Here is a 17234-nt window from a genome sequence, read left to right on the forward strand (position 1 = left end):
AATTTGAGTTTGAATTGGCTGCTGTATTCCTAGCTTGTGTCCCAACAAAATTTTCTTAATGGATGATGGTTGCTTCAGCTGAAAATGACCATTTGTCAAAGTCAGTGGGACCATCTTGGCTACCTCATGGTTTATGGCACCATAAATCTTGACCCGGTGACAATGGGGAGAGGTTGACGGTGGGGTTTTCTGGAATTTTTCCCTACCCTAATTATCACTTTTCATCCTCATCCCATTAGGGACGGATTTTGAGACCTTAGCCCACGGCTTTTTTTGCACAATTTGTTGAATGATTATTTAAGAAAACGGATAAACTATATAAAATAGCCACTATGAATTTATAGTATCTTTTCTGAGTCAATAAATCTTAGAAGTAATAGTATGTAGACTACCACGAGTTGACCCTTATATCACAGATATTTTGAAGCCGGATTTCAAGATGAAGGCTATGTATTTGTTTTTAATTTATTTGTAAGTGATATTGGGATTGAGTAAAATGTGTTGAAAAAATTAATGCTCGTAAAGTTGGATCAGATTGGTAGAATAGCTCATCAAGAAGCTAAAATTCTTCATGAATAATTGAAGTGTTCTTTATTGAATTTCCCTATAATTTACAATTTTTTGGATTAAAAAATTGATGATCTTTCAAGACATGACAAAGGGCTTTTATAGCATGTTTGTACCTTTTTTTTTTCTTTTTCATTTTTTGTCATTTTTCAACCTTATCTTACACTATAATAAAGATAGTTGACGTCTTTTCTTCAAGGTTAGGTGGGAAAGGTAATTGGTTCTAGTGGTAAACTTTTGTGAAAGACCTTACCCACAGGTAAGATGATTAAATTTGCAATGTTTGTGAAGGATTAAGTATTTTAGTATAATTGGACTATTGATACTATCCCTTTACACGAAATGACCTTGAGGTTGGGTGGCTTAAGCATAATGCTTTGGGATAATATGTTTTCTATCATTTTCAGATTAAATTATTGATTCGTTATTTTTTCCATTTGATAACAAAAAATCAATTGATTGAACTCAATACCTTTTTTCAAAAATTAAAAAAAAAAAAAAAGTTATAAAATTTTAACTATTTACAAGGTCTCAATCCTAGGTTTTTCTTCCAAAATTTTAGTTAGTTATAAGGTGGAAAAGGAAGGTTCATCCACCCAACCCATTTTTGTACACATGGAAATCATCCTTCCCTCCTCCTTTTGTCCAACTCCTTTCTAGCGTGGGGGGACCCTTCTACAAAGACCCTTTGTAAGGATGACAATATGACAAGATATTTCTAGATACCCATTTAACCTCTAATGGAAATGATTTGAAATAAAAATAAATAAGTTCAAGACGAGTTTAGGAAGTTTTTAAAAACCTAGGATGTGTTTAAGGCGAGTTTAAGTATGACTTTGTCCCATCTCATCCCATCTCAATTGTACATAATTTTAAATAAAAAATTATTTTAGTTGATTTTTTTTTCATTTTTCAACTTTCTAAATACAAATAAATCATTACTTTTCATAAAAATAAATTATCTTTATTTATAATAAAATTTAAGATTTAAAAATAAAAAATATTGAAAAAAAATTAAACAAGGTAAGTATGAGAATTTCTTATACTCACTCATCCTCGTTTATTTATTTATTTATTTTGCGGTGATGGGAATACATATAAATGATATTAGGATGATGGTAACCTATCCTGAACTCGTCATATTGTCCTCCTTAGCTCTTTCCTTTTTTATCTACACATGTTTGATCACTTGCTCATGATGTATATTCCCTATTAACAAAAACCAAATTAGAAAATCATAAAATTACGACAATGATAAAATGCAAATACCAAAACCAAATAATAAAATTATAAAATTAATAAAGTACAAATAAAAATTGATAAAACATAAAGATTGTAAAAATTAAGTTTTAATTATAAAATTATTTTAATTTTATTAATATAAAAGTTATATATTTATGCACGTGACGCTTTTGATCCGGTGCCACACGGAAAACATCGAAAAAAGAAAAAAAGGAAAATTAGTTGTATTTCCTTTTATTTTGTCTGATATTTATTTTAAGAAACACCGACAACAGGGCTCGCAGAGCAAGACGCAGGTGCGAGCGGAGGCTCCACGTGAGGCCTGGCTGCACCACCATTTTCTGCCCACGTGGCCTGCCTTGATTTATTAAATCATAATTGTCATAGAAGCTTCCAGAGATGATCCAAGATTAAAACAGCGGTGCTTGTGGCTTCCCACAACATGGCTGTCACTGCGGCCGCTAGCCACAACTTTTTTGAAGCCACCTGCTGCCAACACCACTTTTAAACGTGTTCGATTTTGTAAGTTGTAACCTAACCCATAAAAAATCTTAATGCTTCCATCTCCAATTACCCATTACAAAAATTTTCTTCATCCATCAAAAATAAAAATAAAAACAAAAACAAAGAACCAGGAAAAATTGCAGAAACTTTTGTTTTGAAGAGTGGTTGGTAGAGGAGTTCACATCTGAAGAGTAAAAAAACCAAACGACAAAAATGTATACTGACAACCGGAGACCAAGACTCCAATCAGGTTGTTTTGTGGTGAAGAATTCCAATAAATAAACATATGTATGCTTAGCCACGGCTTGATGCTTTTTGAAGATCAATCAATTTAACTTTGCCCTTTCTTTCCCCCATGGTTTCAAAAATGGTGGGTGAGCCTCCAATCTCATTTCCTTTCTAGCGCCTGTCATTCCATCATTCCTTGGCTGCTGCGTTTTCCCTTGTCTAACCAAATCAGGAAACGTAAGATTCAGCCAAAAACAATTTCTCGCATATTTATTGTAAATTGATTTTGATATCCCAGAAGCTCAGCTCCAGTCCCTTTGATGGCAGAAGCTGTCAAGCTCTTCTGGGTCTTCGTCTTTTTCCTCTCAAACCCGGTTCTCTCCCAGCTGGATGAGTTCTTCTATGACAGCTTCCATGGTGCAGGGAATAACTTGAGTCTAAACGGTGTTGCAAAGATTGAGAAGAATGGAATGCTTCGCTTGACGGACGACGTCGCTAGATGGTTTGGTCGTGGCTTTTATCCGTCTCCGATCCGGTTCAAGAACTCCAGTGGTGGGAAAGCTTTCTCCTTCTCAACAGCCTTTGCTTTCGCAATTGTGCCCCAGTATCCGACACTGGGAGGCCATGGGCTTGCTTTTGCGATTACATCCACGAAAGAGCTCCCAGGGGCTCTTCCCAGACAGTATCTAGGCCTGCTCAATGCCACCGACAATGGGAATTCAACCAACCATGTGTTTGCTGTGGAGTTCGACACTGTTCAGGACTTTGAATTCAATGATATCAGTGATAATCATGTCGGCATCGATCTCAATAGTATGACATCCTACGCTTCTGCTAACGCTTCATATTTCAGCGATAATTCGACAAAGGAGAATCTTAATCTCAAGGGCGGGAAGACAATTCAGGCATGGATAGATTATGATGGACAAAGGGATCAGTTGAATGTATTCCTTTCGCCTCATTCAACGAAACCCACCTCCCCAATCTTGTCTTGTGGTGTGAATCTTTCATCAATCCTCAAGGAATTTATGTATGTGGGCTTCTCTGCTTCCACTGGTCTTCTTGCCAGCTCTCACTATGTCTTGGGATGGAGGTTCAAGATGAACGGTGTGGCAGAATCACTGGATCTCTCATCCCTCCCTAAGCTGCCTGGCCCTAAAAGGAACAATACACCTTTAATTATAGGTGTTTCTGTTGCTGCTACTTCTATGATAGTTTTCGCAGTTGCCCTGGCTTTCTATCTGATCAGAAAGATAAAAAATGCGGATGTGATTGAGGCGTGGGAGCTCGATATTGGCCCACACAGATTCTCCTACCAAGAGCTGAAGAAGGCGACCAGGGGTTTTAGGGACAAAGAGCTAATTGGGTTTGGTGGATTTGGCAAGGTTTATAAGGGAACTCTACGGAATTCCAACACTCAAGTTGCAGTTAAACGAATTTCGCACGAATCAAAACAGGGTTTGAGGGAATTTGTTTCTGAAATTGCTAGTATTGGCCGTCTTCGCCACAGGAACTTGGTTCAGCTCCTAGGATGGTGTCGAAGAAGAGGTGATTTGCTACTTGTCTATGATTATATGCCTAATGGAAGCTTGGATAAGTACCTTTTCGACACATCCAAATCAACTCTCAGTTGGGAACAGAGGTTCAAGATCATCAAAGGTGTAGCTTCAGGCCTTCTTTACTTGCATGAAGAATGGGAGCAAACTGTAATTCACAGAGACATCAAGGCAGGAAATATTTTGTTGGATTCTGAGTTAAATGGTAGGCTCGGCGATTTTGGCCTTGCTAAGTTATATGAGCACGGCTCAAACCCGAGCACCACAAGGGTTGTGGGCACACTGGGGTATCTGGCACCAGAGCTTACACGCACAGGGAAGCCAACAAGAAGTTCGGACGTGTTTGCATTCGGTGCATTGTTACTAGAGGTGGTTTGTGGTAGAAGACCTGTGGAGGCCAAAGCTCTGCCTGAAGAGCTGATATTGGTGGATTGGGTGTGGGAGAGGTGGAGGGAGGGTGCAATTCTTGATGTGGTGGATCCAAGATTGAAGGGTGAGTATGATGAAGTAGAGGTAGTGGTGGTGCTGAAACTGGGTTTGATGTGTTCCAACAATTCCCCTGCTGTGCGCCCCTCTATGAGGCAGGTTCTAAGGTACTTGGAAGGGGAGGTGGCCTTGCCGGAGGAGTTGAGTGCACCAGATGCATATGATAAAAAGGGTGGTGGTGCAGGTGATGGTTTTGGGTTTGAGGATTTTGTGCATTCTTATCCCGCATCATCGTGTTTTGAGAAGGTGAGCACGTGGTCATCGGCTGTGGATGATGTTGATGTTGAAAGTAGTTCAGTTTCCCCTCTTGTCACGTAGAGGTCATTGCTCTTTTTTTCCTTTTTTTTTCTTTGCCTGTGAGGTTTAAATCTTTTGCTTCTGTAATTAGGGTTTCAGATTTCATTTCGGGAAATAATAGTTTTCATTTCAATGTAAATTTTATTAAACATCCAATACTGTTGAGTCATCCTAACTTCACACAAGCCATCACTGGCCTCGTACCTCGTTTACATTCTGTGGTTGGGTCTCTGAAAAATGCAACATAAGGGTCAGTGCGGATATTCATAATGGAAAATGGTCACACCCATAGAACGTGTTGGGCATTTCTTCTTCTCTGTGAGACATCCCAGGGTCCAATGGAGCAGTTTCCATGCATGCTTGGTTCAAACTTAGCTAGAGATTTGTCTTATAGATGCATACAGAATTGGTGCCTGAATTCCTCTTTATAACCAATCATCCCATGATCTCTTGTTTAAGGTGAGAAAATAGCGTGAGCCATTGCCGATGAATGATTACATTAACTTACCTCACCAAACCCTGGTATCTGAACTTAAGATTTAAAACGCTCGAGCTTTTTGGCAAAGATGCGCAGAACCTTGCACTTCTCTGGGTAGTTGTTTTCCTCCCAAACCCAGAGCTCTTCCAGTTGAAGGAGCTGCTTTCCTAGTAAGGGTTCCGTTTAGTAGGTAGCAACATAAGTTTCCACTACTTAATAATCAAATTTCCTGTTTATTCCACATGTCTTTGCAGTTATATTTCATTCATGAGAAACTAGAGGAAAATACAAAACTAGGGAAAGATGAGAAAATAGATCCCCTGAGGGTTTTTGGTGCTCTGCAATTGAGGATCAATAATCTGATTGAGATTGAAGGCAATACAAGAAAAAGAAGACATGTCACACAGAATGTGGTGATGGCCTTTGATTAAACAAATACAAGGCCAGAAATATAGATTCAAACACTCTGTTGATGTGATAAAGTTGGACTACAACACTGTTGAGTAGTCATTTTTCTAGTGATTATAAATTGATGATGTAACTTAAAATTCACAAAGGTTTAATTGTAACTCATAGTTTTAGCTAAAAGGTATATTGTGTATGATATCATCTACAACATCTGGGTGAGAAATATAAAGAGAAATCACCTCTATTTTTCTACAAAACTGCATAACAGAACAGAGATATACAAGGCATTTTTAAGTACAATTTCAATAAAGCTGCTTATCGTCAGCCATGACTTGCAGGAGGATTGACATTTTTGAGATAGGCTGAGCCTTGATCCAAACCTTCAATATCTTTTCTTCCTTGATGAAGGTTGCTTTGATTGATTACTTTCTGGTTACCTGCCAATCCATTCAATCTGATATGCAGGAGTTTCATCACCATAAAATTCACACACATTCTACAACTATAATTTTAAAATTAAAAAGTCGGATCATGGCATAAAGGAACATTAGCTATCTTTAACTTTCCACATTCCAAAATTTCTATCTTTCCTTAAGCTTTGCTCAATTTGCTTGGTTGGAGGGAGGAAATTAAACAAATCTACAATTTGCAACTATAATTCCATCCCAAAAGGGAGCAAAGTCGTCTAATTCCAAACCATCCAAAGAATACAAATTTCTGTCGTTTTTATAAAATTCTTAAATTACTTCCCTATGTTTTCTCAGCTATTAAACAGAGCATGGATGATGTGTCATTTTCTAATGTTTCAACTGAACTTTAAATTTACACAATTATCTTACAGTCATTTTCTGCTTGATTACAGTGCAACATGTAACCAGTCTTCAATATGGAATCCGCATAAAAACAGTGTTTTGTGAATGCTGTTCTACTGGCTTACTACATTGTCCTCAACATTATCCTCCTCGACATCTTTTACTCTATTGAAAATCTCATCATCATCAAATCCTGCACATTAACCAAGACACTTAGTTTAATGAAAAAAACAAGCTAATTCAAAAGGGTTTCTGAGCCAAGCAACAGCTGTTACCTGCGCCTAAATCTTCAGCTTCATCATTTGAAGGTCCTAAAAGCATAGTGTTGCCTGAAGGTGGATCAAGTGCCATCCAGTCTGAAGTCCCATAATCCTGCAAGCATGCTTCCTTCCCCGAGACCCAGTCATCAACAACATTACTGCTGTCAAAAGAGATAGGGTCCCTTGGATCATGTTCTCTGTTCATCTGGACCCTGTAAAACTAATCAGTTGTGAGAGAGAATCCTTTTTTCTTTTTTCTTTTTTTTCTGTTTCAATGGTTGAAATGCCACATGTAAAATAGACTCCACTTTTTTTACTTACATTTGCATCAATCGCAAGTTGTACTGAACAAACACAAGGTCAATGAGACGTTGATGCTCTAGGCAGTTTCTTGAGTCATGCATCTGCTCAAAAGGGATCTGATTTCGCTTATTTACAATTGAACTGCAAGGCTGACTCAGAACACGGATGGCCAAACGTGCCAAATTTGGGCAACTGCCTCCATATGTTGACCACCATTCAGCTAAAGACAGTAAACATATTAATGAGTAAAGTTGACTCAATAAATGGGTAAAGAATACTTGTAACAGAATGGGATGAAGAAAAAGATGCTCCTCCTGCCTCTAGTATGCATGTTACACACATACAAAGATGGTACACATCCTGGGCCACGCCAAGTAGGTTTCACTGAACAAAAAATTCCCAAACCTACCAGATGAACATAGTGATAGGTTTAAGGACTTCTCTAAGTTTTAGATCATCAGTTTATAACTGAACAATAATGATGCATTCATGGATTAATATCAACAAAAAAAGGTTCTCACCCACAAGGGTATCTTAGATGGGACCCACTAAATAGTATTGGCAAAATATGGTCACTCTGTTTCACTCTCAGCATGTTTATCATATCCAGTGGCTAAAGCATGAAGATAACTCCTTTAAGCATCCTCTACATGGAGGTCTTACTTTCCTAAAATGCAAGGTCAACAAAAGAATGTAAAGAATCCAGTGCTCATACAGAAAATGAAAGTAACACATATACCTAGTAAAAGGACCTTACCAGGAAGCAGAGTATCTCTAGCTCTAATTGCCATCTTCCTCCCAAAATCTCCAATAGAATTCTTGTACGTATTTAGCTCTTTCATGATTTTATCCTGAATTATGGTATCAGGAACTAATCTTTCTATACAATCAAGCATTCCTGACACTATCTCATTATGTATATCTCCTTCAATACTATAAAAGAACTTGGGATTAAGGTAGAAACCTGCAGCATGGAGCGGAACATGCCATTGTTGTTCCCACCTGTTGTCTATAATATTCCAATAGACGATATAATCCTCCTTCTTAACAAGTTGTTTCTTAATTGTTTCTTTGGCTCGATATATTCCTGCATAAACATATCCCATTGCAGGTCTTTTTTCATTGCCAACAATTCTGAAAACTCGCAAGAGTGGATCTGTCAAATGGACAATTAGGATGCATGAGGACCAGAATGAATGGTTACTTATGAGATCCAACATTTCCAACCCCCCTGGTTTCTTTGAACATGGGCAGTCCATCCACTCCTGTGAAGTAATCATGTCCTGCAAATTTTGTTTAAGATCCACCATTCGTTTCAGTGTCATAAAGTTTGTAGCAAAACGAGTCATTCCTGGTGCTACAATATCATTGCCAAAAGTATACCTTCTCATCATATTCAGAACAACATTATGATTGTAGACAAACCTTGCAATAGATTTAGCCTGTTCAAGTGTTGCATTTATCCACTCAAGTTTCCCAAAATCCTCAAGCATCAAATCTAAGCAACGAGATGCACATGGAGCCCAATATAGAGTAGGGAAAGTATCAGATAACCTTTTCCCTGCAACAAGGTACTGTTCTTCACCATTAGTAATCACTTGCAACACATTCCTTACCCCCACTTCTTCCACCACTTCCTTAAGCAATTCATACAGAGCATCAGCAGAATTCATTATGTCTGACACATCCACAGATCTCAAGAACATAATTCCTTCAGGACAATGTGCCAAAATGTTTATCAAGATCCTGCCATTGTGTGTATTCCATTGGTCTACTAAAACAGAACAACCAGTCCTTGCCCATGTCCCCATGTATTGGTCAATATCATTCTTCACTTCTTCAACTGAGTTCTTCAGAATCCAACCCCTAAGATCTTGATTAGAGGGTGCAGCAACCCCTGGTCCTCCTGAAGCAATTGCATCGATCATTTGTTGGAAATAAACCGAGTTTACCGCCTCAAGAGGTACCCCAGCATCATATAAAAACCGTGCTATTGCCATATGGACCTGATTGTTTCCCCTTTTTGAATCTAATGCAATACTATTAATAGCAACAGCATCAGGAATTGCACTTTTATCTGCTCTTTTTACTCTCCCTCGCTTCCTTCTATCTGTTCCTCTATTGGTCTTTCCTTCTTCTCTAGTTACTAATAGACTTGAATCAGGTTCAAGTGTCTCAGGAACAGCTAATAATTGTAGTCCAGAATTCACATCACATTGATTGCCAAAGGTGTCCATCTCACTAGTAGGCAGTGGACTTATGCTTGTTATCTCTTCCGCAATCTTTTGCTTCTTCTTCTTCTTCACTACAACCCCATCTAAACTCTGTTGCATCAGAAGCCGAACATCAGGTGACACTCTAAGGCACGTAGATGCATTACCCTTTTGGCCCGCAAGGTGTTCCTTAATCCTATGAATCCCACCACCTTTAAACACTTTTCCACAATACAAACACTTGAGCTGCACCCTGTCCCCATTCTTGAACATTTGACAATGCTTCCATGCCGGGTCATGTTTTTGGGAGGTAATAGGTAGTGGTTCCAAACTGGAAGCTATAGGTTGGGGCGCCAACGCCATCTTAATAACCTTAAGGAATTACCAAGTGGGCAATGGCTATCTATACCCAAAAACGTTTCCCAGCAAGCATTTCATTCATTCATTCATGAAACTAACAATTCTACACAGCCTCTTCAGTATTAAAATGATGCACATTAGGGTAGAATTTTGCTTTATAGCCTAATCATCAATCATCATACTGCATATTGAAACAAAGAGAAGAGGCATACAACTTACTTGCATTTGTTTTTTCTCTCTTTGATTTCCTCCGGCCTTGGATGCTGAAGAGAGAAAAGGGGTGAGCCGAGGGAAGCTTACTGGTTTATAAAAACCGTGGGTTGACGACCGGATGGACCGGTTAGGGCAGGGGCTAGCCGGTTGTGGTTCAATTAGTCAGTTCGGGTTTTACCGGAAGACCCGGTCGTAGGAGGTAAAAATACCATCCGAACCGGTTTGAGAAAAGAGAAGCCGTTGATCTTGTTCGGTTTTTACTGGATGATCCGGAACATGCGTAGTCAAAATTCCCTGCTGGACCGGTTTTGCGAAAGGCAAACCGAAACGTTCGGTTTTCCATGGAGAGTCGGCCCGTCAAACCGGGCGGCCACCGCCGATGTCTCTGTTGAACCGGTGAATCATCTTTTCTTCAAAGCTCTGGTTTTTCTCTCTTTTAAATTTTCTGTATTTTAGAGACGGATCGATGAAATCCTAGGGACTTGTATCAGTTTCTGGGTGACATTGATATGGGAACTGCGATTTATGTAAGCATCTTTGACCGATCGTTGTTAAATTGGATTGAGTTTGAGGTTAGGGTTGGTTAACTTGACTGACCAACGGAGTTCTTTGTATTAGGGTATAGGACAGCAGAAGCAAAGTTGTTCCCACAAAAAGCCACCGTCCAAGAAATGCATGGAACTTTTTGTTTGGTTAATGGGAAAATGGGACGGAAACTTTTCGATTGTCGAAAAATATATTCTTTTCCACATAGGTATCCTATCTTAATGTGATTACCAGACATTAACACCAAATCCGTGTCCGAGATTACAGGACAGGAGTCAGAGAGAAACTCCATTATTCAAATCGATATCCCGATGTTCCTAGATGAAGTTGATTTTTAATTTTAGATTGGGGCTGCACCACAATCTTCAAACTCATATCTGACTCGTACCATTTCTACGTATTGCTACAAAAACATTATAAATGTACATCTAAGTTTCTGGGTTTTCGAGGTCAGAATTTTTATAATTGAACCCTAATCTCTAAGAGATATACCCAAGTCCATGGCACAGAATTTTCCAGCATTTGAAGAAGATGAGGATGCTATGGTGATTAGGAGATTGAGCTGAGCAGTGAGCAACAGATCCTATTACCATCGCTCACATGCCCTGAGAATCATAGATTAATGCTAGAGATAGCTTTTTGTTTGGTGAAGTTGAAGAGAATAATGTGGGGGGCTGTCAGATTTTGTTTCTTATTAAATTAATAAGAAGTTACAGTTATTAATAATTTCTTCACTGCAATGATTCACCCTATAAGAAGATGAATAATTGGGGTGCGAATGCATTCATCTTCAAACAGGTTTGTTGGAAAATTCTCTAGTTTTCTTTTGGTTTCTCAGGAATCAAACATAGCATGAACCCATATTTTAATCTCACTCGTATCATTCCAATTGCTGTCACCCATATCCACTCTTCTTTCCTCATTATCATCTTCCCCACCTTCCCCTTCTCGTAGGACTCTACATCCTAGTTTCATCATATTTAGCAGGAAATAGTAGAAAATGGGACATGCTGATAAGTGCGGCCCCAAAGCCAGACTGGACATGCAGGAAATTGGTCTCACTTGTAATCTTTTTCAAACTATCTTTATCATTCAAGACCAATAATTTACTTTGGAGTAGGCTTCTTGGACTCAACAAAAGAATCTTATGCTAAAGGAGATTGAGAAAGTGAGAGGCATGCATGATTGGCTCCCATTTATCTCTCCTCCTTTTTCTTCAATAATGACGGTAGAAATATTTCGTCTTCTTCCCATTTCCCCCTTTTTTGCACTTCTCCCTGGGAATAATGCTAGTAGGCTAGTCTTTAAACTGCCAAATATCCACACTTTGGCTCTATTTGATCAACATGATTGCACAAATTTCAGTTTGTTTTAGCCATTGTTAGATTGGCTAATTCAATGATGTGGAAGCTTTTAAATTGTTTTGGGATTTTGGTCTGGTTTAGGTTTAGGTACTTGAGTGGATGTTTATTTGTGACCTTTTCAAAGTGAATAATGCAAGTTCAATTCCATATTATGTATGATGAAAGAAGGGGGGAAAGGTGAATGAAACTGATCGATTCAAATTAAGTCTGAGGGTAATATGAACTAATCTGTGATGAGATTTAGTACTCAGTAAATTGGGTCATATGCCAAAAAAATTAAAAGCCCAGGACAAAATATGGGTCCGAGACTTTGTAAAATGTAAGATGAAAAAGAGAATGGTCAGTGAAGAATGAGCGCTTTGCTACTTTGCTGGCAAACCGTTTTTACACCAGCAGTTATTCAAACTTCAAAATTGAAACCACGGTAGTGGCATGAAAGCGGGAAGGCCCTCTCTCTCTCTCTCTCTCTCTCTCTCTCTCTCTCTCCTATACATTACCATAATTCAACATTTTCATCACTGAAATTCAACACAAATGCGGACTTCCTTGCATCTCTTCTCCTTCCTCTACTTTCTCATTTCTCTCTCCTGTACAGGTCTTCTCTCTCTCTCTCTCTCTCTCTCTCTCTCAACATTTGTCACCGTCACATGGATGTGCCCATTCCAATTTCCCTCGTCAAATTTGAAAGCTAAATGATTGTTCTCTTGATCTACTTCATCTTCGTGTCCTTTCAGGCATAACTAACTTGAATTACTGCCTCTTAATGTTTGATTGTAGATGGGACTCAACTCATAGTAGTGAACAACTGCAAGGAGAGCATATGGCCTGGAATCTTAGGCAGTGCAGGCCACCCATCCCCTAAAGATGGCGGTTTCCATCTCTGCAGCGGCGAGCAAGTGACCATTGAAGTCCCTGAGGGGTGGTCAGGCAGAATATGGGGAAGACAGGGCTGCTGCTTCGACCAAGCTGGTAAAGGCTCCTGCCAAACCGGAGACTGTGCAGGGCTTTTACACTGCCAGGGCACAGGCGGACAACCACCAGCAACCCTTGTTGAAATGACATTTGGAACCTCCAAATCAGCCTTACATTTCTATGATGTGAGTCTGGTTGATGGGTTCAACCTGCCTATTTCAATGACCCCAGTGGGCGGTGGTGTAGGATGTGGCGTGGCTGAGTGTGAGACCAACTTGAATATTTGCTGCCCATCTGCTTTGGAGGTTAAACGTGAAGGAAAGGTGGTGGGTTGCAAGAGTGCCTGTTTGGCTGCGAAATCAGATAGGTATTGTTGCACTGGAGAGTTTGCTAACCCGAAGAGTTGCAAGCCAACAGTTTTTGCTCATCTCTTCAAGGCCATTTGCCCCCGGGCTTATAGCTATGCCTACGATGATTCTAGTGCACTTAAGACATGCAGGGCCCCTCGGTATGCTATTACCTTCTGCCCTCCCAAATGATCAATGACATTACCGGTTAAATTTCTGGCTTCATTAGTAGTTTCTTGTCCTTGTCTTTTGTTTGGTTAAGTCTGGGGTTCTTTGAAGTGGAAAGTTAGGTGTCCATTCTGAATTTAATGAAGTTTGTCAGTGCTGATGAAAAGTTTGAGTCTTTCCATGTATTATTAGTCTGATTTGTGCGTACTTTAAGCAAATATATGAGAACTAGTGTTGCAAAACCGTGAAGAGGAAAGGCTGTCAGTGTGGTTAGTATTAAAGCAGGGTTATGGTCCTGGAGATTCATTGAATATGACATCTAATCAACAAGACAGTAGCTTGCAATCTACAAAGGACTAACCAAACCTTTTGGATGAATTCCGTGGGTTGACCAGTGACCACTTAAATTTTAATCCTTTCCGTATATGGATTAAAATTTGTGCATCCTGTCTTTGAAGCTTCATTGTACATGTACTTATCCCCTAAAATAACTAAAATAAATTCTTCATATTTTCCAAAGCAACTAGGTAAGCCAACAACAAACAACTGCTTCTAAAGGGCATCTTAGGAGAACTTTTAACTCAAATGGAACGAATCTGCCTAATCACTAATTCATATTTATATATGTACATAACCGAAGAAGAGTATTTGGCAGGTACGACTGGATACAAAGGTTGAAAATGGAGTTGTGCGGTTAGGAAAGATCCTTATCAATACAGAGTGTCCAGGAGTTGGTGAGGAATGACTCTCTGTCCCTGAAAGATATATACAAGAACACAGGAACAGACCTATAATTTTCATTCCTGTCCCATTTCAACTCGAATAGAAAGGGAATGTAGGCCAATTTATCATTGTTGATGCCATTGCACAAAGATGGTCTAAGAGGGTTACATGCAGAGATGAAGCAAATCATGGCACTGAACTAATACCCGAGGCCTGATCTGGAAGATGGGATCACTAGCCTCCAGGTTAGTCACTGGGGAGAATGGGTTCCTGTAAAGCCAATTCCAGGTGTAATAGCCAGTAACACTGACAATACTATTGAAGCATTTGATAATTCAGAATTTGATTGCATTTTTATAGTAGCATTAACTGTTAACTGTGAGATTAAGCTGATACTAATGGCAGCCCAAGAACTAACCCCAATGTTTTTCTGCAACACCAATAGGCAACACCATGTGTTAATTTGATTACTTTGCAAACACCAAACCATAACAGAAAATGTACTGAAGCAATCAACCCCACAGCATATTCTCTGATTTTGGCCAGTAATCATGCTGTGAACTAATGCGGAGGTTATGATTTCAATATTTTTATACTTAAACAAATTTCACAGGTTACTAAGTGATGGCACTGTCAGATAAAATGTATTTTCCATCATGTATACCCTAGAGAATCTGCTTATTTAGGCAACAAGAAGCAATCAAGCATCTGAAAATTCTCATTACATCAGAAGGAAATTTTCTCCCCACCCTTTCCACTCTGAACTTAAGTTCTAGTTCCCTGACCATTTACAGGGAAGGGAAGGGAAAATACAAGCTGCATATATAAGATTAAAGCAGTAACTGAGAATGAGGTCTCAAGATATAAGTACAATAAATACCTATTCTACTTACTGAATTTTAATGAGGCTTTCCTGTTTGGTAAGCAAGGATCTAATTCTAGTTCTCAGCAAACCTGTGTTGCAAACCTGTGAAGAGCAAAGTTCTAAGTTGGTTGATATTAAAGATGATGGCTTTGCAGATCTGTTGAAGATGATCAATCCTATCAATAAGACAACCATCCAAGATTGAATCATTAGAACCAATAAACAATCTTGTCTCAATTCTATTTGGGGACCACTTAATTTGTATCTTGCAAAAAATTCAAGGCAAATCCTAGCTATTGTCCATGTCTTGATGGGCATTTCCATGGCCCTAGCACTACTTAAGGAGAAGTCTCTTTATATTTATCATGTCAAGTTTGTAAGTCAAACAAGAAAGAAGAAACAATTGGCTATAAAGGGCATCTTCAGAGAAGAGGAAGAAACAAATCCCATTAAACTTCAACTTGATTGGAAGGAATCTACTCATAACTTGTATATAGTTTGCTGAACAAGGTGAAGAGTATTTTGTAGGTACAAATGGACACAAAGGCTGAAAATGGAGTCATGCAGGAACACCAAGAGTTGGGCTGGGGAAAATCCTTACCTGTACCTAGTGTCCAGGAGATAGTGAGGAATGACTCTCAGTCTGTTCCTGAAAGATACATACAAGAGCACAAGGACAAACCACTGGGTTCCGATTCCTGTCCCGTTTCTTCTCAAATCCCAATCATAGATTTGCACTTGCTGGCATGCGGAGATGAAGATGAACAAACAAAGTTGAATTTTGCTTGCAAGGAATGGGGTTTCTTTCAGGTATGTCCAACCAATTCAAATATAGATGGTTTCTGCAACACTAAGGTCTAATCTCAAGAGCACCTTTTGCAGGTAATAAACCATGGGGTGGCTGAGGAGGTTTTGCAGAAGATGAAGACTGCTGTAGCAGCCTTTTTTGAGCTCCCTTTGGAGGAGAAAAAGAAATATTCTATGGCAGAAAATGATCTTCAAGGATATGGCCAAGGATATGTAGTTTCAGATCAGCAAAAACTTGATTGGGGTGACCTGATTTTCCTATTGACGCTACCAAACAAGTATAAGAAGATGAAGTATTGGCCAGTCACAGTAACAGGTTTCAAGTATGTATTCCCATTTGTATGGTAAACAGGAAAACATGCCCTATGACAAGTTAGGAGGATCCCTTCCATAAAGAGAAACTAGCAGACCTTCCAAGGGTATACATATAATACTTGGAAAGTTTGTTTTATCAAAATTTGTTTATTTTCTTACCTTTTTTCGACAGGGAGGCCATTGAAGAGTATGCAACTGAGATGCACAAGGTGACAGAGGAGATCTTGGGTAATTTGTCATTGTTAATGGGCATGGACAAAGACGGTCTGAGACTGTTGCATGCAGAGATGAAGCAAGCAATGAGACTGAACTACTACCCAACTTGTTCCAGGCCTGATCTGGTCCTTGGGGTCAGCCCACATTCCGATGCGAGTTCAATCACCGTACTTCTGCAAGATGACGAGATCACCGGCCTCCAAATCAGACACAAGGGAGGATGGGTTCCAGTAAAACCAATTCCTAACGCACTAGTCGTAAACATTGGCGATGCTATTGAGGTATTTGATGATGAAAATCAAGCCCATGTCCAAGTGAACCTAGTTTGATTGCAGAGGAAAGTATCAAAGTTACACTCACAAGCCCTTTTCATTTCTCAAATTTGCAGGCTTGGAGTAACGGGATGTACAAAAGCATTGAACACAGAGCTGTCACAAATGAGAAGAGAGCAAGAATGTCTATTGCAACTTTTTTGATTCCGGAAGATGATGTGGAAATTGGTCCGGTGGATTCAGTTGTGGGCACCTATCATCAACCCGTAATGTACAAAAAGATCAAGTATGTTGACTACCTTCGATACACTTTGTCAAGGAAAATGGATGGAAAGGCTCACACAGAATTTCTCAAGTTAGAAAATGAGTAATAATCACCCCTGTATTTTCACATCTTGTACAATAAGACAAACCATGCACCCTTGCTATCTAAGAAAATGCAACTAGATGAGAATATGTTGCAGGCATTTATATTATCTATGGGATTCAAGTTTCGATATGATTTAAGTTATCATTGAATCACATTCTTCAAGCCAGTTTTTGAGGACTTCAATCCTAAGGGTCGAGATAAAAGCACCCATTTCAAGATTAACATGACACTAAGACCATGTTTGGTATGAGAAAATGGAGGGTAAGGATGGACATCTCATCCATTCCTATCTTTGGATGACTTAAATGACAAGAGGAATGAAACAAAAAATAATTCTAATAGGAATGAAATCTCACTCCTATGTGTGATTTAAATTGATCTTCAAAGGTATTTCAATTTCTT

General features: G+C 39.1%; 4 protein-coding genes across 6 annotated transcripts; 3 read left to right on the top strand and 1 right to left on the bottom strand.

Moving 5' to 3' along the window:
• Positions 1-2486: 2486 nt before the first annotated feature.
• LOC117927955 (L-type lectin-domain containing receptor kinase S.4-like) lies at positions 2487-5092 on the top strand. The gene has a single exon (XM_034847689.1). It carries the CDS (start codon positions 2862-2864, stop codon positions 4899-4901), a length of 2040 nt encoding a protein of 679 aa, XP_034703580.1. The 5' UTR covers positions 2487-2861; the 3' UTR covers positions 4902-5092.
• Positions 5093-5833: 741 nt separating this feature from the next.
• On the bottom strand, positions 5834-10141 carry LOC117927953. 3 transcript variants are annotated; one of them, XR_004653457.1, is made up of 5 exons: positions 7899-10141; positions 7160-7361; positions 6854-7050; positions 6606-6771; positions 5834-6203 (listed from the first exon to the last, which is right to left on the bottom strand). XR_004653457.1 is itself a non-coding variant. In XM_034847688.1 (4 exons), the coding sequence occupies exons 1-4, from the start codon at positions 9715-9717 to the stop codon at positions 6692-6694; spliced, it is 2298 nt and encodes a 765-aa protein (XP_034703579.1). In that variant the 5' UTR covers positions 9718-10141; the 3' UTR covers positions 6396-6691. The 3 variants fall into 3 exon arrangements, 1 of the variants encoding a protein (XP_034703579.1); XR_004653456.1 differs by having other exon boundaries at positions 5834-6220; XM_034847688.1 differs by lacking the exon at positions 5834-6203 and having other exon boundaries at positions 6396-6771.
• A 2143-nt stretch (positions 10142-12284) lies between these two features.
• Positions 12285-13513, top strand: LOC117927957 (thaumatin-like protein). The gene is made up of 2 exons (XM_034847691.1): positions 12285-12432; positions 12615-13513. The coding sequence occupies exons 1-2, from the start codon at positions 12372-12374 to the stop codon at positions 13286-13288; spliced, it is 735 nt and encodes a 244-aa protein (XP_034703582.1). The 5' UTR covers positions 12285-12371; the 3' UTR covers positions 13289-13513.
• Positions 13514-15327: 1814 nt separating this feature from the next.
• Positions 15328-16952, top strand: LOC117927956 (protein SRG1-like). Its single transcript, XM_034847690.1, has 4 exons — positions 15328-15662; positions 15735-15982; positions 16147-16471; positions 16579-16952. The coding sequence occupies exons 1-4, from the start codon at positions 15387-15389 to the stop codon at positions 16831-16833; spliced, it is 1104 nt and encodes a 367-aa protein (XP_034703581.1). The 5' UTR covers positions 15328-15386; the 3' UTR covers positions 16834-16952.
• Positions 16953-17234: the final 282 nt, after the last annotated feature.

The sequence above is a fragment of the Vitis riparia genome, chromosome 13, assembly GCF_004353265.1.
Source record: "Vitis riparia cultivar Riparia Gloire de Montpellier isolate 1030 chromosome 13, EGFV_Vit.rip_1.0, whole genome shotgun sequence".
Lineage (NCBI taxonomy): Eukaryota > Viridiplantae > Streptophyta > Magnoliopsida > Vitales > Vitaceae > Vitis > Vitis riparia.

Excerpts from the sequence above, each read along its gene's own strand:
- LOC117927955 (XM_034847689.1), top strand. The coding sequence starts at position 2,862 with ATGGCAGAAGCTGTCAAGCTCTTCTGGGTCTTCGTCTTTTTCCTCTCA.
- LOC117927953 (XM_034847688.1), bottom strand. The coding sequence starts at position 9,717 with ATGGCGTTGGCGCCCCAACCTATAGCTTCCAGTTTGGAACCACTACCT. Across the intron at positions 7,051-7,159 it reads AACTTGCGATTGATGCAAAT|GGTCCAGATGAACAGAGAAC; the intron begins GTAAGTAAAAAA and ends TTAGTTTTACAG. Across the intron at positions 6,772-6,853 it reads AGCTGAAGATTTAGGCGCAG|GATTTGATGATGATGAGATT; the intron begins GTAACAGCTGTT and ends GTTAATGTGCAG.
- LOC117927957 (XM_034847691.1), top strand. The coding sequence starts at position 12,372 with ATGCGGACTTCCTTGCATCTCTTCTCCTTCCTCTACTTTCTCATTTCT. Across the intron at positions 12,433-12,614 it reads CATTTCTCTCTCCTGTACAG|ATGGGACTCAACTCATAGTA; the intron begins GTCTTCTCTCTC and ends GTTTGATTGTAG.
- LOC117927956 (XM_034847690.1), top strand. The coding sequence starts at position 15,387 with ATGGACACAAAGGCTGAAAATGGAGTCATGCAGGAACACCAAGAGTTG. Across the intron at positions 15,983-16,146 it reads GTCACAGTAACAGGTTTCAA|GGAGGCCATTGAAGAGTATG; the intron begins GTATGTATTCCC and ends TTTTTTCGACAG. Across the intron at positions 16,472-16,578 it reads ACATTGGCGATGCTATTGAG|GCTTGGAGTAACGGGATGTA; the intron begins GTATTTGATGAT and ends TCAAATTTGCAG.